Consider the following 27,075-nt stretch of genomic DNA (forward strand, 5'->3'; position numbering starts at 1 on the left):
ACAGGAACATTTGTTTGACTACAGTTCACTGATATTCTACTGAAGCTCCTCATCACCTGTACTGTTATTAATTCAAGTCATCCTGTGGCCCTTTTAAAGGTTGTAAATGTAATATAGAGCATGTATTACTTATGCAATATAATCTTTTCGCAACACTTTAAGGTTCTATGTTAACATTACGAATAAAATATTATTAAAGTTAATTCAATAACTTACACAAACGGTACTTTTAGAGCATTTATTTATCTTGATTAAATGTTAATTTCTATAGATGCTGTATTTTAACATCTTAAGGGGACACTCCATCAAAAATGCTCTCATCATTTATTCATCCTAATACCATCCTAGAAGTATATGATATACTTTGTTCAGATGAACACAATGTTTTAAAAATTGTGTCCATAAAATGCAAGCAAACAGGACTTTTACAGTTCATTCGACAGAAACTATACAAAGCAAACTTAATGGCAACTCCTACAACTCCAGTTGTTAAATCAGTGTCTTCTGAAGTAAAACGATAGGTGTGTGAGAAAGAAAAATACTAATATTTGTATTATATGGACTCACAAAGAGAGAAATTGTATTTCTAAAAAATATTGCTTGTGTTCGTCTGAAGTGTGTCATCAATGACACTTTGTTTTATTTGTTTATTTATTTTTTATTTTATATTGAACCCCAGAATCCCAAGAGTGTCAAGCTGTATGTCTATTGATAAAACTGGCTAAAAAGATAAAGAGAAGTTACAAAGACAAACTCCCAAAGGCAATCTGATAAATGACCTTTATCAAGGACACAATGGCGATGGCTCAAAGATTGGCTCTTGCAAGGTTCTACCTGCTTTCCTTTGGGCATCAGTCCAGATCTTAAACAACGGGCTACACAGCCCATAGAAGAAACCCTCCAGTTGAATATCTGGAGATACTATCCACTGAACTAATAATGGGAACATGCTAATCTAATGCACATCTTCTGTGATTTCACTCTGCCTCTCATAGCAGGTTCTTGGATATATGATGGATATGAAATGATGTTAAGAGTTTGCATTTTAAGCAAGATAAAGGCTCATACTCTTTCTCTGTCTTCCACGCTGTTCTCTCCACTGAGAATGTGGACTTCTGGCCTGCTGTAAATCCATCCACTGCTTTGGATTGTCTGGTCGCCTGCAGCCACCCCAAGCCATCCATATTGAGCTCAGTAGGACATGTGCAGTATCGTCCAGTAGAGCAGATAGATACTAATTCTCCGGATAGAGCCTAATGAAGAAAATGGGCATGGAGATATGAATGAGATGATAAGTGCTTTACTGCACAGAGACCATGAAATCGCTGATCATATCAATGCTGATACTGCTCCTCGAAGCCATTAGACTGACTTAAAGCCAGATTAGCATCGTAAAGGCGGCCTAAATTCTGCCCTCAGATCACAATGCATCTCTTTATTCTACTTTGTTGTTTAATAGATATTAACTTATTCACAATTTGCATATTTATGTAAAAACTACACTCCTGTTTAAAAGTCCGGGGTCAGAAAGATTTTTTGTTTTGTTTTTGAAAGAAGTCTTTTGCTTCCCAAGGCTGCATTAATTTGATCAAAAATACAGTAAAAACAGTAAAACTGTGAAATATCATCAAAGTAGTTATTATTTATTTTATTATTATTGTATATTTAAATATTTTCATAATATAATTTATTCCTGTGATGGCAAAGCTGAATTTTCAGCAGCCATTACTCCAAACTTCAGCAATAATTCTATGCTGATTTGGTGCTCATGACATTTTTTGTAATATTATCCGAAGTTGGAAACAGCTGAGCTGCTTAATATTTCTTTGGACAGTGCAATACTTTTATTTTTTTAATCTTGAAAGAATAGAAAGTTCAAAAGAGCAGCTTTTATTTGTTTGAAATGGAAATCTTTTATAGCATTATAAATGTATTTACCGTCAATGTAATCAATTTAATGCAACCTTGCTTAATCCAAGTAGAAAAATTTCCTCACAAAGACAAAATCTTACTGAACCAAGCATTTTGAATGGTAGTGTGAATATGAAAAAAAAAATGAGTAAGAACCGAGTCAGAATCAGGCTCAGTGGTAGAGCATTGCGAAATATAAAGCAGTGCAAAATATTGTGGGTTTGATTCCCAGGGAACACCCATACGGGTAAAAAAAATGTAGCCTGAATGCACTGTAAGTCACTTTGGATAAAAGCTTCTGCTAAATGCATAAATTTAATTGTATCATCAGCCAATATTAGGCATTGTGGACAATGTAGCCCATTAAGCATGCATTCATACTTTAAAATGTAATGAAAGCATGCAATCCAGGCTTGTATGAATGTACTCCTGATGTTGCATTTAATTGAAAGGCTATTTAAAAGGAATTGAAATGCTGTGTAAAAGGATACAGAATCTTATGTTTAAATGCCACTTTGGTCTGACGTTTTCCCGTGTGTGTGTGTGTGTGTGTGTGTGTGTGTGTGTGCTCTCATATCCTTTGGTTATGGGTCAGGCTGGAGCACCTGTCAGCTGAGCGAACATGCCATCTGTGGCCAGGGCACGAGGACACGACTCTTCGATTGCATCCGCAGCGATGGCAAAGTGGTGGATTTGAGCGTGTGCGAGGAGGTAAGCTTCATTTCCTGCCGCCCCTCTCGGTACAAATGTTCTCTGAGGGGGAATTAAGCACTGTGGGATTGTATTATGTCCTTCAACTGCATGCACTGTAAATCAGCCATGACTGTCCATTAACTCCCTACAGTATTGCTCCATATCCAGAAAATGATTCTTTCATTGAAGCCGTTTACAGTAATAGCCCCTCATTGGCTCACGGTTGGTTCATCAGACAGAGATTGTGTGTGGTGAGGGGACGTGGGGTTAATGGCTGTCCTGCTGTTTTAGCTGGGCCTGCCTCAACCCTGGAGACTGGCGATGAACTGTGTGGTGGACTGTCCCTTTAACTGCATCCTGTCTGACTGGGCGCCCTGGACCGAGTGTTCACACACCTGTGGCAGTAAAGGTGAGACACCTTATGTAATTAATTAAACACATAATTATACATATAAAGAGGGCTGTTGATCAGGAGATTTTATGCTATAACCAATATGCAATAACTTTTTTGAAGAAGTGCAAATATTTTATATTTATCAAAAAAATGTATTAAAATATGATTGTTTAATTTAGCTGCTATTTAAAAAATGTATATGCATATGTAAATTATATGTTGTTCATTTTTTTTACTTTATTTAATAAATATACTTTTATTCATCTAGAAATTGATGAAACAATTACTTAATTTATTCTTCTTCTTTTGAACTTTGTTTATCCTAAGTTCCTTTTTATTCATATGACTAAATTGCATTTTAAAATGTATTAAAATAGAAAACAGTTATTTTTAACTGTAGTATTTCAAGTATCCAAGTACTGGTTTTGTGTTTTCGATTTAATTTTTCTTTTTTTTTCATAAATATTGTTTCCCTTCTCTGACAGTAACCCTGACTCAAAACATACAGACTTCAATTCTCAAAACTGCATACTGTATACACAGTGAATTTGAAGAAGTCATGAATCCTTCTAAACGTGGAAGCCCAAAATAGCAATCATTTCAGCTTTAAGGAGCAATCAGCCGTATTTAGAAGGATCAGGGAGAAACATGCTTAGAAATTACAGTGTGCAATAATATTTAACATTCCTGTGCAGCTGACACATTTTCATTTGCATGCATCCTAACCCACAAACCTGTGCACTCGGGTTCCATGGAGATAAACACTCGGCTTGCTCTAGGCTCACACTATCAGGTGGTGCGCATTTACTTTGCATTCATTAACATGCCATGTCGGAATCCCTTTTTAATTATAGATGTTATGTCATGAATCATATTTAAGGATCGGCTTACAGGTTAATGACTCTGGGTTATGAAGCCCTTGGTTTCCTGAACACGCTGAATGATTTATCAGTCAAAGGGAAATATTTATTTTACCCATTAGTGTTCTCAAAATTGCAATTGTTAATTCAGAGTTTGTTGGCCTGTTTGCTTGATGGAACAACGTTATTGCTTCATGCAACATGAAATATGCTAATTACTAGCCTTAAAAGCAGCCCGGGTCCCTATGCTTCCAATGACCCAGCTCCTTAGGAGTTCAGCTTGTTTTTCTCTTAATTAGACACATTCAGCACAATCTTTATTCATTTTCATTCAGCCATCAGCCAGGCAGTTTACTTTTCAAATCCAAAGGGAGGTCTTCGGGCAATGCAAACAGGAAGTTCTCAGCGTGTTTTCGGTTACATACAAAGGCGTAGAAATAAGCTCAAGCTGTACTGGCTGGAAAAAGAGAATTTTTTTTGTCTGTGTCAAAGCAGTGTTGTCTCTTGCACACCTCGCCTGAGACCGAGAGTTTGGGTTTCATTATGTGTTGTATATATACACACAGAGTTTTAATGCATTTGGAAGTGGAGCTCAGGAGACCCAAAGAACTCTGTGCTTTTCCCTTTTTTCTTTCTTCATTCCAGCCTTCATTGTTCTCTATTCCTCCCCAACCCTCCTGGATCTCCCTACAGGATCAAGTAGAGATATTTCCTCTGTCAAATCACGTTATTTTAAGGGCTTCCTCATCTGGCCGGAGTGCTTCTGTTTTAATGAATGACGTGCTTGAAGCGGCCAGCTGTAGAGGCGGCTCTTGAAAGCAGCACAAAACATGAATTTGATGAGCAGTTATGTTGTGCTGTGAATATAATGTAATTTTTTGTCTTCTTCCTCTTGTTAAATGTTTAATGCTCGACTGGAAGGAGGGCTCTTTACAGTCAAACTCACTGAAGTGCAGTTCAGTTCAGATGCATGGTCACTCTGTCAGTTTAGATGAACATTGATAAAGGGTCTGTATATACCCTTTTCTTTGTTCTTTAGAAGTTGGGTGAAAAGAGTGATGGCCTCAAAATTGCATTCTTCCAAAATGCTTGGTCTAAGCTTCAATGCTGTCAGTTTGCATGTTTGAGACATCCTGTTCTAGTTAACATTAATGAGTTAGGAAGCCCTAGAGCTGCTAATATACAGTGACCTTCTATACATCCCTGCATTTACTCAACCTCATGTCACTCACTCTTCTGTGGAACGCGAAAGTAGATGTTTTGCAAAATGTCCAAGCTTTTCTGAACGAAGACCAAGAGCTGTCAAGCTCCGAAAAGAGCAAATAGGTATCTTTTGTGAAAGTATTTTATGCAGCTACAGCTTGTTGTCCACCACAGAGTGTTTAGTCATTCATTAATTACTTCATTAATTTGTAGAACTATGCTGCACTTACAATATTTCCTAATTATAAGTTTGTGGCCTGTAAATTATTATAGATCATTAATGTTTAGTTTACATATCCTATTGATATCACAACCATTCTAGTCTTGCCTAAATATGCTGCTGTTAAAATGAAAAGGCAGTATTAGTATTTGTTTCTTTTAACACATATAATAATACGCCTAAAAATGTATTCCTGCCTTTGTTTAGAGTAGTTTAAAACTTGCTTAACCTGGCCTGGACCAATGTGAAATCCATGCTGGTTGAAGATGGGCCATCTCAGATGACTGTTTCTGTCTATTACTGAATCGTACAGTTGATAAATATTGCAACTATACAATGTGTGAATAACAGATTAATCCACAGCATTGTCCCTAGCTGCTGGAGTATGCACTAATGCAGGTTTGATGTATTTTTTAGCCCTTCCTCTGCCATTTGCTATGTGTTCATACAGTGCATTCACAGATGTCTCTTCACGTGCGTCTCTGTTGCAGGTGTTATGACTCGCTCTCGCAGTGTGCTTCAGCAAGCTCATGAGGAGGGACGTCCCTGCGCCTCTCAGCTCTCCCAGACCAAACCCTGTCCCATCAGCCCCTGCTACACGTGGCTTCTGAGCGATTGGTCTCCCTGCAAAGTGGAGGTAGATCCTGGGCAAAATTAATTGAATCTGCAAGTATTCTGCAGTTACTGGTTATTGCATATCACCTAACCTGAGGGCATTCAATCCATGTTTCCATGACCAAGCGGTGTTGAGACCAGCCGCCCGGCATGTTTATCTGGTACTGGCACAACACTTGAGTTCTTTAATTGAATTTTGTAGAAATTGCATGCGCGCATGCCGAGTTTGTGTGTGAGAGACAGACTTTGTGTCATTGAGACGTGAGGTAACTGCTGATTAAAATCATGCTGCGATCCACGGTCTTATCATTAGAAGAGAACAGTGGCAGAGTTCAGATTTTCATCTCCTCTCCTGCTTTTCTCTCCTCTCTCTTTTGTATCTGAGAAGGATTTTAATTGTATGTCTCGGGGTTTTGCACACGTCCCTGGAGCCATGGCTTGCCCAGATCAAAAGCTGTCCTCCTCACAATATGAACAAAAGAAACGTTTCACACTTCTAACATGCATTTATATGCTTTCTTTGGTGCACGGTCTGACGGACACTTTCATATTCATAAACATTATCACATTTCTGTGATGTGTGTGACATCTGTGGAAACGCGGCTTCCATTTTTACAAAAGTTGTGGTTTGTGTTATTACATACATTTCTAGAGACATGCTAAACCACATATCTGAAAAGATGTGATATGCATAATTAACATTTGCAAGGCAAATTGTGTTTGAACGGAAAACAAAATGTGTAACACATGCAATAACAACAAGAAGAAACGTAATATTGAGGTTAAGCGCTCTGTAAACTTCATGGAAAAGTGAAGAAAAAGTGTTGTAAGTGGAAACAACACAAAAAGTGTTTTTCTTAATTTTAATGCAGTTTTGAACTAATAGTGTCACTTAGAAAAAAAGAACCTTTGCAAATTCCCTTACATTCAATGTGCCCTTTCAATAATTCTTATTCTTACAGTATCTTACTATTTTATCTGGGGCTTGACACTAAAGAATTGTCCAGTGTTCAGCAAAAGAAACTCATACAGGTTTGGAACAACTTTAGGTTGAGTAAATCTCTTTAAGCTGTACTTGTTTTACTGGCAAGTGAGACAAAAATGCTGATAACAGTTTTTGCTGTAATGGTTGAAGCCTCAGCTGTGTGATCGGGTCACACCACTCATGCCGAATGCCGTCGCATGTTTCACTTCCAGCTGTCAGTCGTTCAGAGAGAGGTGTCAGTGTAATAAGCTCCTCTGCCTCACTGCTCGAGCCTCGTCCAGATTAATGAGCCGGCCGTGTGCTTTCGTGCAGGGGGCAGAATGTGGAGAGGGCAAGAGGGAGAGGAACCTGACGTGTGTGGTGCACTGGTCGGACTGGACGGACAGCCTCTATCCTTCGAAAACGGTAGAGGACGAGAAGTGTGGAGACCGCGTGAGAAAGGAAAGCGAGCAGGAACTGCAGCAGCCGTGTTTCGTCCCCTGTCCAGGTACAGCATTTCTTTTACCTGTCGTGTTTGCATTTTTGTGCACCGATGCTCTTGATTCATTGTTTCATGACCAATAAAGGATGCTGATCAAGAGTAGAACTAGGAATTAAAATCTGTCATGTTCAGAGAAATTAAAAATGAAAGTTTGTCGACTTGTCGGCAAGCAGTGTGCCACTTTTTTAACCTGTGAATAGATTTCACCTTCAGGCTATCGTTGACTTTTGTTAGCCTTACTTCTGTGCCTCTCTTCATTTCGTAAATGTGCTACATGCTCTCAGGGATGAACATATGCTGTGAGGAGAGGGGAAGAAAGATTCTAGAGTCAGAAAGGTAGAGACAAAAAAGAGAGCGTCTAAAGAAATGAAGGAGTTAGAGAGGGTGGCATATGGTGTGAGCTGTGCGTCGCTGTATTATATGTTTCGGCAGCTCCAGTGAGGGATGAAAATAGACTGGCTTCATGAAGATGATGGATAATGAGATGCCTGGGCGCACAGATTGTCTCTAATAGCCATCCTGGCTTCAGAATCAAAAGGACGTCATGGCTGAAGAGCTAGCAGCTTCCGCTGTGAATCGGCCTCTGCTCGGAGGGATTAGGAGGGCCAGTGATGTATGACCTTCAGCTAAGGAAGCGTTAAATGTTTCTGAAGACTTTGTCAGGCATTCAGTTCTATGACAGAGGATCAGCTCAATCTCGCTGGCCTGCAAGTGTATGTGTATTGTGCATACTTTTATTTTTTTCTCATTATTTTTCTATTATTATAATAACTTTCACTACAGGCTTTTCTGTTGCTATACAGAAAAGTGGCAGACAAATCTAAGACCGAACCTGCTTTAAGTTTTTGTAAGTATTTGTCATTTTAAATCAGGAATTTTTAAGTAAGGGATGATGTACATCCGACCAGATGTTATTGCAGTTTAAACTCTGAGCATGATCAGAACCCCAAAACGAAGCTGCTCACCACTGAAGAAAATAATTTGAATATTTTCTTAGCTCTTTAAACGCAAAGCTTCACAAATGGCTTTCAGCCTAGACAAAGTTCAGACAAGAGACATTTAAGGCATCGTGTACAGTCATATCATTTAGTGTAAAAATTTGTCAAGATGTTAACGCTAGCAGCAGTGTACATTTAGTATTATTTGATATTATTGTAGTATTTATTAATATTTTTAATTTGCCCAAATTTAGTTGTAATAATTTTGTGCTTTGGAAATTTCTATTATTTTTGATAGTTATATATATATATATATATATATATATATATATATATATATGAAATAAACAAAAAAAATAAAATAAATTTATTTCAGATTTATTTTAATTATTGAAAATAGTATTCCAGTCATTTTAGTTTACAATAGCAAAACTGACTAGCATTATATGACAAAAGTCTGTTGTTTCATGTTGCAGTAATATATCTCAACTTTTCACAGTTCAGCAAATTTGAAATTATGGTATAGCATTCCTTCTTTTCTTTCTTTTTTTGTACTTGCTATCTTGATAAGTATTCAGTTCTCATGGTATTCATTTACTGTAGAACTGAAGTTGTGGTATTTGATTTGTGATGTACAGGAGACTGTCACCTCACAGAGTGGTCGCAGTGGAGTTCCTGTCAGCTGACGTGTCTGGAAGGACGTAGTTTTGAGACGGTGGGCCGTCAGGCTCGCTCACAGGCTGTGGTCATACAAGTGCTGGAGAATCAGGACAGCTGCCCTCAACAAATCTTTGAGACACGTCCATGTAAAGGTACAAGCTGTGATATACAATATAATATAATATAATATAATATAATATAATATAATATAATATAATATAATATAATATAATATAATATAATATAATATAATATAATATAATATACAGTAAAATATGTTTTGTTTTGTTTTTGTTTTTGTATGGAAGCCCATTTCTGATAAATATTACAATATATGATAGACATAATTGAATGTTGAAATTAGATGACTTCAAAGGATAAAATTTGAACTTTTATGACATAATTCTGAGTTTTTAATAATTGTCTCATAATTATTTTTTACCAGAGTGTGAAATGAGTTGATTTAGTCTGATTTAAAATCGGTCAGTTTCTGTTTTTTGGGATATGACATCACTCAAGGTGTGCAGTGTTGTCTGTGCCAGAGTCCACTCATTTTTATTCAGTTTATTGTGTAACGTCCAAAATGTACAGTCGTTTGTAGTAAATGGGTGAACAAATCAGCAGTTTTGGACTCAGTATCTGCATGAAACTGAAAATGAAAATGTCTCTTGTTATATTATACACCTTTTAAGTTCATCGCTAAAACAAAGATGTAATGATAGAAATTCAGTCCTCTCTTCCCATGACTCTCAGCTGTGTATCAGAAAGTCTGTTGACATCTTGCTGATGCCTACATCACTGCTGTAACAACTAACCAACAAGATGCACCAGAGATGTTCTGACAGCACTGTCTAAACAAATGAATGGTATTTCATCATTTACAAAATGATGGTGCAGGCAGTCACTCCCAAAGATCAGATTTTAAGGGTAAACTGAATTTGAGTGAACAAACCCTACATATCCAATGGAGCTCTGTAAGGAATTTTCTAATATTGATCAAACCAATAAAATATTGAAGTAGGTTTTTTTTCAAGTAGTTATGCAGCCATAAACAGACTGTCTATACCTTGAAAGTAAAGTATTTAATAAAAATAAAAATACAACTTTTTACAGTACAAACGCATATGGAGATGCCATTTAGCATATGGAGAGTCCCAGTACACCACCAATTACAGTGTGTGTGTGTGTGTGTGTGTGTGTGTCTGTGTCAGTATTTAATGTCTGTATTTGGCTATTATCACACCTGACTGCACAGTGCAAACCTAATAAGTGTCTCTCTCACTGTATGCGGCCGCAGGAGGGAAATGTCACAGTTATGAGTGGAGGACCAGTGCCTGGAATGACAACGAAAGATCAGTGTGGTGCCAGCGGTCTGATGGGGTCAATGTGACAGGTAGCCCACCGCTTACACTGAGACTTGAGACAATGACAAATATTCTGCACTGATTTCACTTACAGAAAGATAATCAAAAGACCTGTCGACTCCACATGACTGAAAGTGTGTTGACAGTGAAAACCTGTCATTTATCCGCCCTCGTGTCCTTCTAAACCTGTATGCTGTCATTTTTTACAGTGGAATACAAAGGAGACTTTCTTAACATCTTATGAAGTTCATAGTGACCAGAGACTTTAGAGAGAACTCCAAAAAGAAAAAGAGAAATAGGAAAGTGGCATAAAGGTAGTCATGCACTGTAATACAAGTCTTCTGAAGCCAAGCAAAAGTTTAATGTGACAAACAGCCCCAAATATGAGTCATTATTCACTGATAATTTTCCCAATCTACTACAAATCTCAAATCAAACATTGCAATATTTGTGAAGCAGGTTGTACATTACGGTTTAAATGTTTGAGGTCAGTAAGAATTCTAGGGATTAAAGGAATTAATATTTTAATTCAGCAAATATGTATTACTGTACATTGATTAAAGTGACAGATTTTTATAATGTTACAGAATATTTCTTTTTCAAATAATAGCTGTTTTAATAATAACTTTCTATTCATCAAAGAATCCTGAATCCTGTATTATGGTTTACACAAAAATATTAAGCAATACAGTTGTTTTCAGCATCGATAATAACAAGAAATGTTTCTTGACATTTGCATTTAGTCATTTTGCAGACGCATTTATCCAAAGCAACTTACAGTTGGGGAATACATAAAGCGATCCTTCCTAAAGAGGCAAACAGACACAGGAAGTGCTCGTAACACCAAGTTTCAGGCATTTGTTCAAATAAGTACAAGCTAGAAAGGGAAGGAATAAATTAAGAGAAAGACAAGGATGAAGTTTAAATTTTTAAATTAGGATGAAGTCAAGTAAGAGATTTTTTAGTCAAGAGAGAGTCTTCAGCTGTCGCTTGAGAGTTGTCAGGGATTCTGGATAGGGGTGGGAAGATCACTCCATGGCTTTTTAAAATTGTAATAATATTTCATAATATTATGTTTTACTTTAGTTAAAACAAATGAATAAGAAACTTCGGACCCACTTTATATTAAGTGGCCTTAACTACTATGTACTTACATTTAATTGATAATTTAGTACAATGTAAAATGTAATTTAGTACAATTGTGTACATACGTGTTTTTACATTGTACTTATATTAAAAAAAAACTACATGCAATTACATCTGTATTTAATTTCTGTAATTACATTTATAATTACACTGTTGACCCATACTTTACACCTTAACCCACCCTTAAACTTACCCATACCTCCAACCCTCTCCCTAACTTTACCCCTATCCCACCTCAATAGCAGCAAAAGTGTTTTACAATACAATATGAGCACAATAAGTACATTGTACTTATTTTTTATGTAAGTACATAGTAGTTAAGGCCACCTAATATAAAGTGGGACCGAAACTTCTTTCAAAATCAATAAAAAAAATTGCCCCAAACTTTTGAATGATAGTGTACATCAGTAGTTTTTTGGGCTGGTCGATTTCTCATACAAAGTTATCATAAGCCTTGAAGACTTGGAATTAAGTGCACAAGCTGCATAGTCCACTTTTATTGTGCTTTTATGGTCCTCTTTGGCGCTTGACAGTTATGTGGAAAAGGTAAGATGCATTCTACCTTTGTGTTGCTGTGAGAAAATAACAGCATACGGGTTTGGAACGACACGAGGGTGAGTAAATAATGACAGGATTTTACATTTTGGGTGAATTATTCTTTTAACCCTAAATGTAGAACGGCTGGCTGAAAATTTGTAGTTTGGATTTGGCAGACCTTGTCAGTTCAATAGCACATTCAACATTTTCCCTATTCTCACCCTCCATTTCATCAGGCATCATCAATAAACTTGCGCTCGCCTGAGAGCGAACAATATAAATGTTATAAAACATTGTTTGATTGTGGCAGAATGAACACGCTCCAGATGGCAAGCTTTCACTTGAGCGTTTAGAGCAAGAACGACGGCGTTCGGGTTGCACAAAGTGCTGTAAATAACAGAGAAAGGTGATCTTATCTGAGTACGGAATCGTCTCGGGCAAATATAAACTGTGAGAGGTAATCTCTTTTGCTTGAGAAAAGCCCGAACCCAGGGTATTAGTCTCTGATGTTTTGACATGTAATTTTCTATTCCAAAATTACAATCTTCACTGATTGATCAGAAGCTGTGACGGGTCCTTTAAGCCATTAATCAGGTGTGACAGCACTTTTATCTGGCTATCAATGGGGAAATTGCAATAATTACGTCTGTTGTTTCCTGTTGGAAGGGGGCTGCTTTCCACAGAACCGGCCAACCACTGTGAGACACTGTCACCCTCCCTGCACCAAACCCTTCTCCAACTGCAAGCAGGTAAACACACTGTGTGCAGGGATAGCTACCATATCTATATTCACATTAAACCACCATGTAAATAACAAGACAAATAATATGTTCTGTGCTTTGTATTTAATGGCTTGCTATTAGGGAAATCATAAAGGGAGGCATTTCAGGCATGTGTAAAATTTGCATAATTGCTTTGAATAGAGGACAAAAATATTAAACTTACAAAACTGTACATTGACTGCCACTTGCAGTGCAGTGAATGCAACTACATTTTGTCTTAAAGGAATGTTATTCCGGGGCTTAATAATCGACAGTTTATTCGACAGCATTTGAGGCATAATATTCCTTACCTCCCTCACTGAAGTCCTAACCCATTTAGTTTAGGACTAATTGTCTATGCTATTTTAACATTTACAGATTGGCCCTATAAACAGTGCCTCACTGTAACCCAGTGATGAAAAGGAGGGACAAACTGAAATGAGTTTTTGTGCTAATCAGGATTATGCTATAAGTACTGCCGTTTGTTCTCCAGACACAGCAGTGTGTTCGTGTGGTGTCTGAGTGTGGCCCTAACAGCGATGGTGTCTCTTTCAGAGCGGCGTGTGCGGCTGTGAGAAGGGCTACACTGAAGTGATGACCACACATGGATTCCTGGATTACTGCACCAAGACCCCAGGAGCCGACAACAAGAAGGCAGATGTGAAGACCAGCTCGGGAAGATTAAAACCAGGCACCACTCAGATCCAGGACTTCTTCGGCGAGTGGTCCCTGCAGCCGCTCGGCCCAGGTATTTGAAATGCAGATGAAGACCAGGCTGATGTGCGCCAGCGGAGTGTGGCTTTGAGTTATAGCAGAATCACTGGACGCCTTTATGAGACTCCAGATAGAGGCTGATGTAGAACTCTGTTTAATGCCTCTGTGTTTATACCCTATTGGAGCTATGAGAAAAGCTGCACTGGACAGAGTCTCATAACAGCGTGATTTGTATTGCCCATAACTTGACAGACAGAGTTGCTTTATTGCTGGCTGGAGGCCATTTCTGATTAGAAGTGAATTTAGCGGCCAGTGGTACAACAACTGTGTGCTGTAAGGTTAACAGTATGTGTGGGTTTCAGCCATCTCTGTCTGGAATATTATATTATATTATATTATATTATATTATATTATATTATATTATATTATATTATATTATATTATATTATATTATATTAAAATTGGAATATAATCTTTTAAATTGGAATAATATTTCACAATATAACAGTATTTTGTACAGTTTATCAAATTATCAAATAAATGCAACCTCGGTAAGCAAAATAATTATTTCAAAAAATGGTTGAACGTTATTTTATTAATTATATTTTGGATTATATTATAAACACAAATTGCAATTCAGACCAGTGTTGTAATGTTTGTTAATAGCCAGAAAAAATTAATAGATAAATAAAAATGTATATTGAACAAAAATGCAATATTGTTAACCCTTTCGAGTCGATTAACGCATATATGCGTTTTGAGTCATTTTCACCTGATAACCCCGAAAAGAACTTAAATTACACTCTCAGTTTTAATCGTACAGATAAGAGCAATACATCAATCGAATCTGTAAAGGGTCTAGTTTTTTTTGGATACAGACATAATAACAAAAAACCTTTGTGCACTTATAAAATAAAGATAACAAACAAGGTGCGCTGTCTACAGTCTTTGTCTCCGCTGATCGTCATGTACAAACATTTCATTAAAATGAACTGTAACTCCGTGAATACTCAACGAAGAGACATGAGAGAGATATCTATAGAAAGCCTGGAATGTCTACTTTTAAACTAAACAAGTGCTGCCGAAAACAAATATTCTGAGATAAAGTAATCCATATGAAAACAACGCGATGTCTATTTTTCATATCTCCGCTCATTATATTTAATGTGACCACGCCCCCGCGCTGAACGCGCTATTCAGATTCAAACTGAAGCGCGCGGCTTGAATACGCCCACACAGAAGAAAAAGCAGCCAGACTATTCTTCAAGTTTTTATTTTATTTTACTGTTTGCTTCGCGATGAGAGGACTAAGACATAATTCACCCCAAAAAGATGTGATGTGGTTGAGGATTTGAGAAATGGATTTCCTCAGAAAAAAGAATGAAGCACTTTATTCAGCAGAGATCATAAACAGAGTAAGTCTCTCTTTATTTATTTGTACTAGTTTGTACTAGTTTTCACATAACGTGTAAACATTTTACTAGTTAGACTTTTTCCAAATACTTTTTCCAAACTATAATTCCTGACTAAATGTATAATCAAGTGAAACATTATGAAGTTTCAATAACAATATACAATACTATACCATTCAAAAGCTTGATGTAAATAATATAAATGTGACAAATAGAGATAACTCTAACAAATGTAAAAACAATGCAGTTCTTTCGATTTATTCCCCCTAAAAAAACCTGAAAAATATTATCAGCTCTTTTCAACATTAATAATAATAATAATAATAATAATGATGATGATAATAAATGGGGTTTATTTGGTAGAAAATAAGATTGTTAAAAGGATTTCTGAAGGATTGTGTGACTAGAGAAAGGATGCCAAAAAATTTGAAAGTCAGCTTTGATTGTTCCTAATAAACTGTTTAACTGCTCCCCCAAGTGGATATTAAATTATGTTGTGGGATAATTAAATATATTCTTAATAAACTACAAACATAAAATTATATACTTTTATTTTGTTCTCTTTCTTGTAAGTCCTCACTCACAGTAGCACAGTTGAATGAGAGGCTCATTATGCAGCTCATTATGCAGGCCTTTGTCTTCTCAGGTGTAAATCACAATGATATTCATGATAGTTGACGCCTACTCGCATAAATACAATCATGTACATGCATGGGTTTCACATATTATTATAGCCCAGTTTGTGCTGATTACAGTGATATTAGACTTTACCCATTTAGATATTTATAAGAAACTGAAAAAAGCACAAATGTCAGGGCATGACAAAACTTCTCAAGGCCCCAAAAATACCCTTAGACTCCAGAGGGTTAACTTCTATAAAGCTCAAATAAACATTGCAATATGTAATTGTAATATATAATAAATAAATATATGGCTCCACAATGGTTTTGCAATGTAAGGATCATTTCAAAGTAACATGGTGGTTTAGACATTTTGTAGGGATTACAGAGAAGGACCCTACTCCAGTTCTTCTCGGAATTAAAGTTGTTTTAAAGTGTTACAAAACTTAGCACAATCTTTTTTTGCTGAGAGTAGTTTTTGCATCATCCATTGTGTGAGTCTCAAGGAAGAAAGGGAAGGAGACGCTCTCTGTGCAGCTCATCAGACTGCTGTCTTTTGTCTTTTATCTGGGAGATGTGTTCTGAGACCTTGTCATATCAGTTATACAAGCCTCTTAATGGCTCTGTGACACACACCTCATTCTTTCCTCTGAGCTCAGAATGGAAGATTGTGAAACAGTCTCTTCAGGTGCATTGTCACCAGTGTGAATGTGCCATCTGTTACTGCTGCAACAGGCCCCTATGCGGAAACCAATAAAAATGATGCTCCCATATATTTCAGTGGTGATCACACTCCTGTTTTCTGATCACACAGATGGAAGAATAAAGCTGTGGGTCTATGGGTTAACAGCTGGAGGATTCATTATCATATTGTTCATTATTGCTGTGGCCTTTCTGTTTTGGTATGTATGCTATCAAACTTTAACATACTCACCATTGAAAGGAAAGACAATACCTGTTTGAAAATAGTCATTATTTTTCTGTGATTTTGGTTGTTAGGAGAAATTGCAATTCACCTTTTGACTATTTGTTGACTTATAATAACTTGTTGCTGCCATCTAGTGGTAAAATGTAGAAATACAATAGAGGGCAGAAGTTGATATCTTACATTTTATTGATCTCTCTTTTTTTTCCCTTGTCTTGCTCATGCCAGCACACCGTCCAAACAGAGTAAAAGTGCATCTCCACCACAGAAGCCCTTGACTCTGGCCTATGACGGGGATGTGGACATGTGATCAAGCTCTCTGTGACATTCATATGTACATTCAAGGCACAAGCTGGACTACGTGCAACATTTGAATATGTTCAGCTCTCCAAGGCACACTTTGGATTTTGGAAAAAAAGAAAAAGACACAAGGAGTAATAGATAGACATGAAATCTGCAGCGTACACAAAACGTTGTGTGCACAACAGCAAGGAGAAAGGTTTTGGATCAGTGGACGTCGTCGTGAAAATCGTGACATTTAAAGAGGGTACGAGACACAGCTGACATTCCATGGACCAGATGGAGGACTTTGACATTTTCTTGCCGTGATATTTCTTACATCAGAAAAAAAAAGGAACAAAAATTTGTGCTGAATCTATTGTATCAGTCGCATTAAAAGCCTAGTTCACCCAAAAATGAAAACTGTGTCATCATTTACCCACCCTCAGACCTGTATGACTCTATCACAACACGATCACGGTTCAGTTAGTCAGTTATTTATTCTGAACAGCTTTGTGAACTGAATCGGTCATGACTTAAAATAACTTTCAAGATAACTGAGGTTTGATTGTCTCACAAAGTTATTAATAAGGTTTGAAATTTAATGCAGAAGTTTTATGTATAAATTTTACTTATATTATTCCATAATTATATTACTTTCATTATGCTTTTGCATCCTTTTTTACCTATGAAAGCTCCAGTCGCTGTTAATAATTGCATGGACAAGAACAACTAGTGCATTATTAAAATGTATCCTTGTGTGTTCCAAAGAGACAATAAAAAGTCATACAGGTTTGCAGCAACTTGAGGGTGATTAAATGACATATTTTTTTTTTATTTTTGTGTGAACTATCCCTTTAAGGCGATCTGAAAGTGACTTTTTAACAGAGAACAAGAAAAGACTGATGTGATATGCACTATATTAGTGCTTAGTCGTTCTTTAGTTCCCTCTTGATTTATGTTCAAACAGATTTTCTAGTGTTTTTTCATTGTGATGCAAGGACTTTGCTGTAAACTGGTGTTTTCGTGTGGAATGTCTCTGAACGTGTGTATGATCCGCACACTAAAACAAAACCCAGCTCATTTAGACGCTGCGAGAGGTTAAGGTGGTGATCTGCTCGTGTGCTGCTTCCACACGCCTCAGTTTCTCCTTTAACCTTCGTCTAGCGGCTGAAAAATTGATGAGGTCTGCTCCAACACCAGCAGATAATGAACTGTGTTCCTGTGACGTGCAGAAGGGTTTTTGAAAGCGGCTTCCTGCAATATCCTGCGGTTAGAGGGACTCATTTAGCACAGACACAGTGGACCGATGCGTTTGTGTAGAGTCTGCATGAGCATAACACCGGGAGAGGTGCTTCAACACTTATGAATGTTCATCATTTTCAATAAAGTACAGGTGCTGGTTCTGTATTTGAATAATATCCCCGCTAGTCCTTTTTTGGCTTTATTGACTGACTTCTTGCTGGCATAATTGTCTTGACTATCTGTTTCAAAACCTACAGTGTCAAGGTTCGCTTCTCTCCTTGTACTGCCACGTGACAAAACTTTTCCTAAATCTCAACGGTCCTCATTATAATAAGATAACTTGTGGTTTTTAAGCTACAGAAGATCTCTGGTTAATGGGGTCTTACTCCACCGAAAGAATGTATTCTGTATGCGTTTCATACATGCACATGGATTTTTTCTTTCAGTTTTGGATTTTTTTTTTTTTTTTGTCCCATCAGTGTTTCTGCTGGGGTCCGTGTTGGCTGGTAAGTCTACATCAGGAACAGAAGAACAGTTCCTCTCTGTTTGAGACCCATCAGGATGATCTACTGATTACATCAAAAGGCTTTGGCGTATTTCTAAATTAGTCCACTGATGTGAGTCCACTAAAATGTGTATAGCTTATAATAGTTTTATTTATTTATTAATTTTTCTGGGGGTGCTGACAAACCCTGGAAAAAAAACTGCAATATATATATTTTGAAGCCCAATTGTGCGTGTGCATGCAGGATTGATTTTGTCATACACTGGATTATTCCAAAAGTGGCCTTGCATTTTTATGGAAATTTGCTCCTATAGTGACAAAGTCAGCAGTGTGTTTTGTTCGTTTGATTTCCTTGGTTTTCTTTGTTGCCCCTTAGAACTGACTTGTTTACATGGCTTCTACTTCTAAAATGTTCAGTATGCTCTCAGCACTATATACAGTTGCCTGTAAAACACTGACCTTTAGTTTACATAGTACTTTCTGTTTTAATTGTGTGTACTTGAAGAGTTGAACGAAAATGCTAATAAATTGTGATACTCTGTGGGAAAGATGTTTCTCTTTATTCATATATAAATCTGCATCAAAGATGGATGGTGATTTCATCTATTATTATTTTTTTTAATCATACCTAATTCATAACTAGGAGCTCAGTTAAAGGAATAGTTCATGTGAAAATGAAAATTCGCTGAACATTTCCTCACTATAAGTTTCACTGTTTTTTCACTGGAACAGACTAGGAGAAATTTAGCATTACATCACTTGCTCAACAATGAATCCTCTGCAGTGAATGGGTGCCATCAGAATAAGAAGCCACATATTTTATTTGAAAGCAATGGTTTAAAGTAAAAAAAAAAAAAAAAAAAAAAAGGACAAAGGATTTATTACCAACAATGTTAATAGATTGAGTCGTGAGGATTGCTTGTGGATTATTGTAATGTTTTTATCAGTTGTTGGCACCCATTCACTGCAGAGGATCCGTTGGTGAGCTAATTATGTAATGCTGAATTTCTCCAGATCTGTTCAGATAAACAAAACAACTCATCTACATCTTGGATGACCCGAGGAAGAGTAAATATTCAGATGATTTTCATATAGATTTTCAACTACTACTTTCATAAGACCGTCCTTGTGAAACAATATCCATTGTTATTGATAGAGGCTGGACTCGATCAATATTTCATTTTAATACCCTTTATCAACCAGCAGATGGAGCAAAATTGAAACTTATGAAAGATGGAAAATAGAAACAGAAACGGATGTAACAAAGCGGATATTATAACACAAATAGTCGTGTTACTGTGTGAATACATATGTAGTGAAGTAAGTAAATTGAATTGTGTTAAATGTTCTGTTGTCTGGACCTGGGCCTGGTCACAGCACTGAATGTCTTTCATCTGCAATCCATCAGATCCTTCCACTTCAGGATGTTGGATCGGTTAAATCGTTTGTTTCATCCGTTTTTATTAGTAAAGCCTGTCACTTCTGCTCAAGGATGAGGTGAATTTAACCAGACTTGTCAGTGCCACCTAGGGGACACGTGTCTGGGTGGTGTGATTCTGTCAGGCTTAATTTTTCCATTAAGCCTTAATAATTCTGCAGAAGATTTCCCATGAATCTTTGTGGGTTCTCTCATTTTAATCATGAATTTCTATTCACCAGGAGCCAAATCTGTTTAACAAAGTTTGACATGATCAAACTTACTGAGAAAAGAAATGGGAAAATTGCTTTAACTGTCTTGTAATACAGAAAATGGTAAAAGAAAGATTAAAGAATGATCACGGAGTTTGTGTCTTTTTCTCTTTTATTTAATATTATATCTGGATCAAAATGATGAAGCTCAGACTAGTGTCTCACATTTCAATCAGTGCGGATTCAAACTTTAAATGGATCTGATGTAACTATCAAAAAAAAAACAAAAAAAAAAAAACACACATACACACACAAAGGATGCTTTGAGGGAAATTTCGTTTTTAGTGTTTCTGTAAGATTAATTTTAATTAAAACATGCCTGTTCTCAATCTTTTATGCTAAATTTGTGCTCAGTTGTCTTTAATGTCAATTTTGTCTGCCATGTTCATTTACAATGATAATATGAATGAATGAATGAATACACAAGCAAACAATATATATAAAAAAGGTATTTGTGTTTATAAGCTATATTTGGCTTGCTAATTTATATTATCTCAAAGCCTTACTTGTTCTCAGGCATGGGTTATTTAATACTGGCCTGCATGTCATTATGTGACCTAGTTTAACATGGACTGAACATAAGCTGAGTGTTTTGTGTTTTGTGTTGTGTTTTAAAGGAAATCACAGTGTGCTGTAATTCCACTTGGGTGTGTCGTGTGAAGTGAAACGAACACATGAGGGCAGCAATGAGCTGAGCAATTTGCCTCATTTTTTGTTATTTTCTGTTCTCAAGAAACATGTTGATGGCTAAGTGGCATGTGATACAGTCTAAATTAAAATAAAAAAAGTATGATGGTGAACAGCCTGATTATAAAAATGTAATTTTAAGTAGTGGAGGGCCATGATTTGTAACTAAATATATTTAGTTCTATTTGAGGACATCTCCCATCAGTTCAAATTCTAGGAGCATCTATTCTAATTTAAATGGTCCTGGTTGATTTTTGTCTTGTGTAGCACTGCGTCTTTAAGAATGTGGGCGGGGCTCATCTCTGTGTGGATATGCGGCGGCCAGCGTCTCACGAGCAGACTTTGATAACGGAGAGTAGTGAAGGTAAGCTGCAGCACACTTCAGCTTTCTCTTTGACTGTTGGAGCGCTGATGTATAGAGACTGCGGCGCACATCCAGTGTCAGTCACTCAGAGTTAGAAATAATCATACCATTGTACAAACAAGCGAATCTGTGTCAGGCTCTCAGTGGACCTGTTGATTAATATGATCATCTGAAAGCAACACAGGACGTCATACTGCTGTTTGATACAGTTTGACACTTAACTAGTGAATATAAATCGTCATTCATAAATGCACTCCGTTTTACTGAATAGCTTTTTTCTTATTTGTGCCATCAAGTTGAGAATATAAATGTTTGATTGCAAATTATATTGCATAATAATTGAGATTGAACTACCATACATTTCTGCTTGTTTATTATTATTATTATTATTATTATTAGTTTGTATGTCTCCTTTTGTTTAATCATTTCAGACTCTGTTAAATTACACCTGTTGCTATGACTGCAAATAGATTGTGTCCATGGCCCTAACCCAACTCCCAAAATCCAAAGACAGTGATTGTTTATCTGTTCTTTCATACCCAAAAATCTGCCTCTAGTTTGATGTGCATCACTACAGTACTTCTATGTACACTACTTTTATGTACGATCTTAAAGAGACAGATAACTTATATATAAAAAACTGTCATCATCTAAAACCCCTCATGTCATTCTAAACCTGTATGACTTTATTTCTTCAGTGGAAAAAAAAAATGCTGTTTTAAAGATTGTTGGTAACCAAACAGTTTTGGTAACCAATGACTTCCCTTACATGGACTAAGAAATTCATTCATAACTCATTTTATTATTCTAAAACACCAGTTTGAGCAGGTGGAAACCATGGCAGCTCCTTTCAGATCACTTGTGGAAGACTATCCGAGATACCTCAAATCTTTTGAGCTATTTCTGGAGTGCTCATCGGAGCACCAGTGCATGCAGGACTTCATTCATAATACTCTACCAGACATACTGGCAAGGTGCTTTATCGTTCTTGATGAATGTCATATTTTATTCATTTAGCCTGTCCTAGATTTGTAATACAGAGTGTGCCAGCAGATTTAACAATGACAAGATATTATAATATTATCTTGCCTTTATGATGTTCTCTCTGCTCTCTCTACAGCGTTGGAGGGGGGAGATCTGTTTTCAATGTAATTGGAGTAGGGAGTGGAGCAGGTATACTTTTCATAATGACAAAATTATTAAGATTCTGATCCTTTCATACAGTATATCAGATTTTAATACCTAACAGAGTTCTCACTTCTCCATGTGCATCTAATTTCCAGGTGAGATTGATCTAGAGATGCTAGCAGAGCTACACCTGAAACATCCACAGGGCAAAGTCGACAATGAAATGGTTGATCCAACCAATGACATGCTGTATAAATATAAATGTACCAGTCATTTTATCGCAGCTCGTATAAGCTAACCATATATGCTTTTACTAATTCTACCAATAAATGCCTTTTTATCCTGTTCTCTATCTGTTTAGTTTGAGTGTCAACAACTCCAGATCTTGATTATGTAAACTTTACATGGAATAAGATGACAGCATCTGAATTTGAAAAACAATTGACAAGAGAAAAACCCTGGGAAAAAGATGGCCTTCGTTCACATGATTCAGGTTTTGCGCTACCACCAAATTATTGTTTTAAAGTTGTGACATAAAGGAAGTAGCGACAGATCTTTATACTTAAATTTTCTGACCTACTTTAGGGTGATTTGGATTATCAATAAAGAAATTCATGATTATTTTAATTGGTTGTTGAGTGGATTGAGACAGATCTAAACACAGCCGGATGGGACCTAAGTACAGTAGACTAAATGATTGGACAAGTCTGGCATACAGTACATCACCAATGAGAAACCCAATGTTTTACAGAGATTGAGTAATGCCATTTTAATTTAGAATTATTATAGGCCACAAAAAATAAAGATATGCATGGAAGAATCGTTCACAATAAGTTCATTGTAACACCTACAAAAAAAAAAAAAACATCTAGAAAAAAATATTAATTTGAATTTCATGTGACATTTTCATTAATTTCATCAACTTAAGTCAATTAAAATAATATTAATTAGATCTGTATAATACCAAACATTTTTTGTTGTGTTTGCAGAATATTAATATCAGTCTGTTTAACAGATGCCATACTATGTCAAAGATCCATTGGCTACTGTCTCATTTTTTCGGAGTCTTCTACATAAAGATGGGAAACTGTTAATCATGGTGTCAGGTACAGTAAATTCTGTTCAAGTTCAAAACTTCGCCTTTTGCTTAAGTGAACCTTGTCTAACAGGTTTAACTCAACTATGCTCAGGCTTAGTTTTTTTTTTTATCTCTAATTTTCATTAAGCATTTCATATTTGTAGGGCAGTACAATTGGTTAAAATATATATATATATATATATATATATATATATATATATATATATATATATATATATATATATATATATATATATATATATGTGTGTGTGTATATATATTCTGTTAAATGAAAAAATTACCTCAGTTCTGCTTCTGCTACTCTCTAATACTGAGATCAGCCAGTGTGTTACTACAGGAGATATAAAGACCTTCCTAGACCCTGAGGGAATCCCCTACCAGAGCTATGAGCTTCTGTCCCAGATGGACATCACAGAGTGCTTCACTGAAGGAGACCAGGAGGGAGAACTCCTGCTGGATTTCCTTACCAAGGTCATAGAGTTCAGGAAGAATGCTCCTGAAGACCTGAAGAAAGGAGTGCTGGACTTACCGAGACATCCTGACTGCAGTAAAGAGGTGGATGGAAGGATCATATTCAACAACAACCTTAGTGGTGGAGCCATAGTGCCAAGACTCCTTTCTATCTCATCTGCACACAAATATACAATGGTTCTCAACCTTTTTGAGTCCAAAGCCCCTCGTTATCCATTTCTCAATAATATTGAAAGGCCCCATGACTTTTAAAGCTGTTCATGATATGCTGATAATTATTAAGAAGAATGATTCTTAATAAAATAAAATAAGAATTCCTCCCAATTTCTGCATTTTAAAAACTTTAAAAACAATACAGATGTGTAATCATTTATACATGGAGTAAGATTTGTATTAATTAACATGTCATTTCTATAGGTCTAGAAATAACACATTTAAAATCAGATTACCTCACATATATATATATAAAAAAGACTGTTCTAAAAAATATTTGAAGCATGTTTTGGTTTTGGTCATGTTTAGGAAATACAGAATCTGTATTTTCACATTCGAAATGTTCTGAAACGTGTGTTATCATAACAATACTTAAATAGTATTTTTTTATTAATATGTTCAAGAGCTTTAAACTTTTCAAGGTAATTGCTGTTCTAAAGAATGTAATATTGTAACATGATTTTGTTATGGGTGAACAAACAGAAAAAAAGGAAAACCATAGGAAACCATGCACAGTTTATTTTGCATCAAACATCAAACAAAACTGTTTTAATGAAGGCCTGTGTAGTTGACGGGTCATGAAGAGACCCTGAAGCACAAACTCCAGTATGAGGAACTCTGTACATACTTTGTTTATATTGTCTAAGCAGCAGATTACAACTTTTATATATTGAGTTATTAACTATGATTTTATTACAAAAATCTTGATGATGGAAGAGATGAGATTGACTACTTGTGTTGTTGTGACCTTATACCTCATTTAGTTCTGGAGAGATCTTTTAAACCTAATCAGACAGGACAAAGGTTGTGTACATTTCAAGGTTAAAAATACATATACTTGAAAGTACCACGAAATTTATTAGATTATGGAGTGTAGAGGGTTAGAATAGCACTTCCTTCCCCTGACAGCACACGTACATCACGGAGACGTCTATTTGACATCTGCAGGACAATTTTTTAAATGTTTGTTCATCTGCAATACGTCTGTGTTTCCTATCAGATGTGTTTCATTATTAGATGTCTTTAAGATGTTTATGATTTAGAACGTATGTAAAACATCCTAAAGACATCTGTCAGATGTTTGTACAAAGTACATGGTTTTCAGATCAGTAATTTTGAAAAGACATCTTGCATACATACATGCTATCTGGGTTCCTTTGTGTTTGATGACATTAGTATTGTAAAGTATAATGAAGCAGCTGGGTGAAATACAAGTGTCATATAAAAGGAGTAAGTTAAGACAAACCTGTCTTGAAAATGTCAAAATCACACAGGACCAGATCTGGAAGACATTGACACAGAGATACAATAAAAACGTAACGTAAACGTCAATATTGTGTTGGTTTTTCACTTTCCAGAGCACTTAAAAATCGAACCGCGATCCACGTGGACTATTTACAGAGAGGAAACTTACAGCAAAACATTTAAATGGACTTTAAAATGAATAACGTTTAACATTAGGTGGTCGTAACAATATATACACCATGGAGACATCTATTTGACGTCTGCATTTACAGTACATCTGCTAGATGTATTTTTAGTGTTTGCTCATCTGCAATACGTCTAGGACGTTTTCTTTCAGATGTCAAAAAAACATTTATTAGATATTTATATTTAGATGTTTATCATTTCCCAGATAGCAATAGAGCAGGTGAAAACATTCAATAAATTTTAAAAAGAAGTTTATTTGTCAATGTTGATAACATGGAATTATTATGACTTTTGCACCCACAATTAATACAGAAAAATGTTGAAATTTCAACAAACCATCATTACTCTGATATGATCTGATCTGTTTGCTTTAGTTGGGCTTGACTTGCTTTTCTTTAAAGGGGTCATTAGATGCCCTTTTCCATAAGTTGATATCATTCTTTAGGGTCTTAATGAAAAGTCTGTAACATAGTTTGTTTATAATTTTTCATATCCTGTCAAAAACAGCTCTTTACAGAACAAGCTGTTTGGTAGCATTTTTCTTTAAATGTTAATGAGCTCTGCTGACCCCGCCCCTCTCTCCAATTTAGTTTAGCCACATTCATTGTGAAACTTGCTAATTAGCACATTGTTAGGAAAGGCGATTTGCAAAGATTCATTAAAAAACCTTATTCTTAAATGATTTGTGCAAAAATATATAGCTAGATTAGGGGGGCATTCCCTTCAGAAACAAATGTAGTCCACTAAGTCTCCAGCAGCTCAGATGTAAGGAGTGTTGTTCATTATTACATCCAACAAAAGAAAACCTTGATTGTTGAGGAGAAATTCTTGTCTATATCTTCTCTGGCATCAAAACAATGGTGGACTGATGACAGTCACTCAAGGCGGGTCTAAGGTAAGATGCCAGTCCAGTCTGTGTTGAAACTCTACTGTCAATCCGTTGGAGGGGCCTGTCTGTGTGTGGTCAAAAAGACTTGATTTAAGAAAGGAGTAAAGATATGAGCAAATAAAAATAAAAACACTGGGTGAATTTTTTATCATGATAGGGTGGTTATGTACACACACTTCCAACACACAATTAAATTCAAAATACTTGTAACATCCGATGACCCTTTAAAATTAATTATCTTTCCGTGCTTACAGTAGTGTTTTAATATAAACACATGCATTAATAAAGAAAGAGATGTTTTAAGGTTAAGTTGGAGTAGATTACTTTTTGTGATGGGTGTCAAGCTGTAGATGAGAAATAATAGAAAGTGTTGAAGTTGATATTTCATAATTGACGCAAATGTTCTGTTTCACACATGCAAAAATTCTTTGGCAAAATATACAGAAAGATGTAGACATCAACACTCATCATAAAAAATGTCCACAGTGGTGACAATCATCAAACTAAGCAGGTTATGTGTAGCATGACACACTTTTTCTTAGCATCTTCTTCCAAATTGACTCGTCGATTTGTCGCTCTGTTGAGAATGTATTGAATCTTAGTCAGGAACATACTCGGTGTTGAATGAACTTACTC

The 27,075-nt window shown here is 36.1% G+C and overlaps 1 protein-coding gene and 1 pseudogene across 3 annotated transcripts in view; both read left to right on the forward strand.

The window, feature by feature from the left end:
- The window catches only part of thsd7ba (thrombospondin, type I, domain containing 7Ba), a 245,886-nt gene extending 226,870 nt beyond the window's left edge, over positions 1 to 19,016 (forward strand). For all 3 annotated transcript variants that reach the window (XM_052564976.1, XM_052564978.1, XM_052564977.1), the window contains 10 exons: positions 2,507 to 2,622; positions 2,896 to 3,013; positions 5,773 to 5,918; positions 7,194 to 7,368; positions 8,939 to 9,112; positions 10,258 to 10,353; positions 12,674 to 12,756; positions 13,324 to 13,516; positions 16,329 to 16,416; positions 16,668 to 19,016. In XM_052564976.1, coding sequence (XP_052420936.1) covers positions 2,507 to 2,622; positions 2,896 to 3,013; positions 5,773 to 5,918; positions 7,194 to 7,368; positions 8,939 to 9,112; positions 10,258 to 10,353; positions 12,674 to 12,756; positions 13,324 to 13,516; positions 16,329 to 16,416; positions 16,668 to 16,749 — 1,271 coding nt within the window. In that variant the 3' untranslated portion in view covers positions 16,750 to 19,016. The remainder of the gene's footprint in view (positions 1 to 2,506; positions 2,623 to 2,895; positions 3,014 to 5,772; positions 5,919 to 7,193; positions 7,369 to 8,938; positions 9,113 to 10,257; positions 10,354 to 12,673; positions 12,757 to 13,323; positions 13,517 to 16,328; positions 16,417 to 16,667) is intronic.
- A 2,136-nt stretch (positions 19,017 to 21,152) lies between these two features.
- LOC127965520 (histamine N-methyltransferase-like) lies at positions 21,153 to 24,248 on the forward strand (annotated as a pseudogene).
- The last annotated feature ends 2,827 nt before the right edge of the window (positions 24,249 to 27,075 follow it).

This window comes from Carassius gibelio, chromosome B9 (assembly GCF_023724105.1).
Source record: "Carassius gibelio isolate Cgi1373 ecotype wild population from Czech Republic chromosome B9, carGib1.2-hapl.c, whole genome shotgun sequence".
Lineage (NCBI taxonomy): Eukaryota > Metazoa > Chordata > Actinopteri > Cypriniformes > Cyprinidae > Carassius > Carassius gibelio.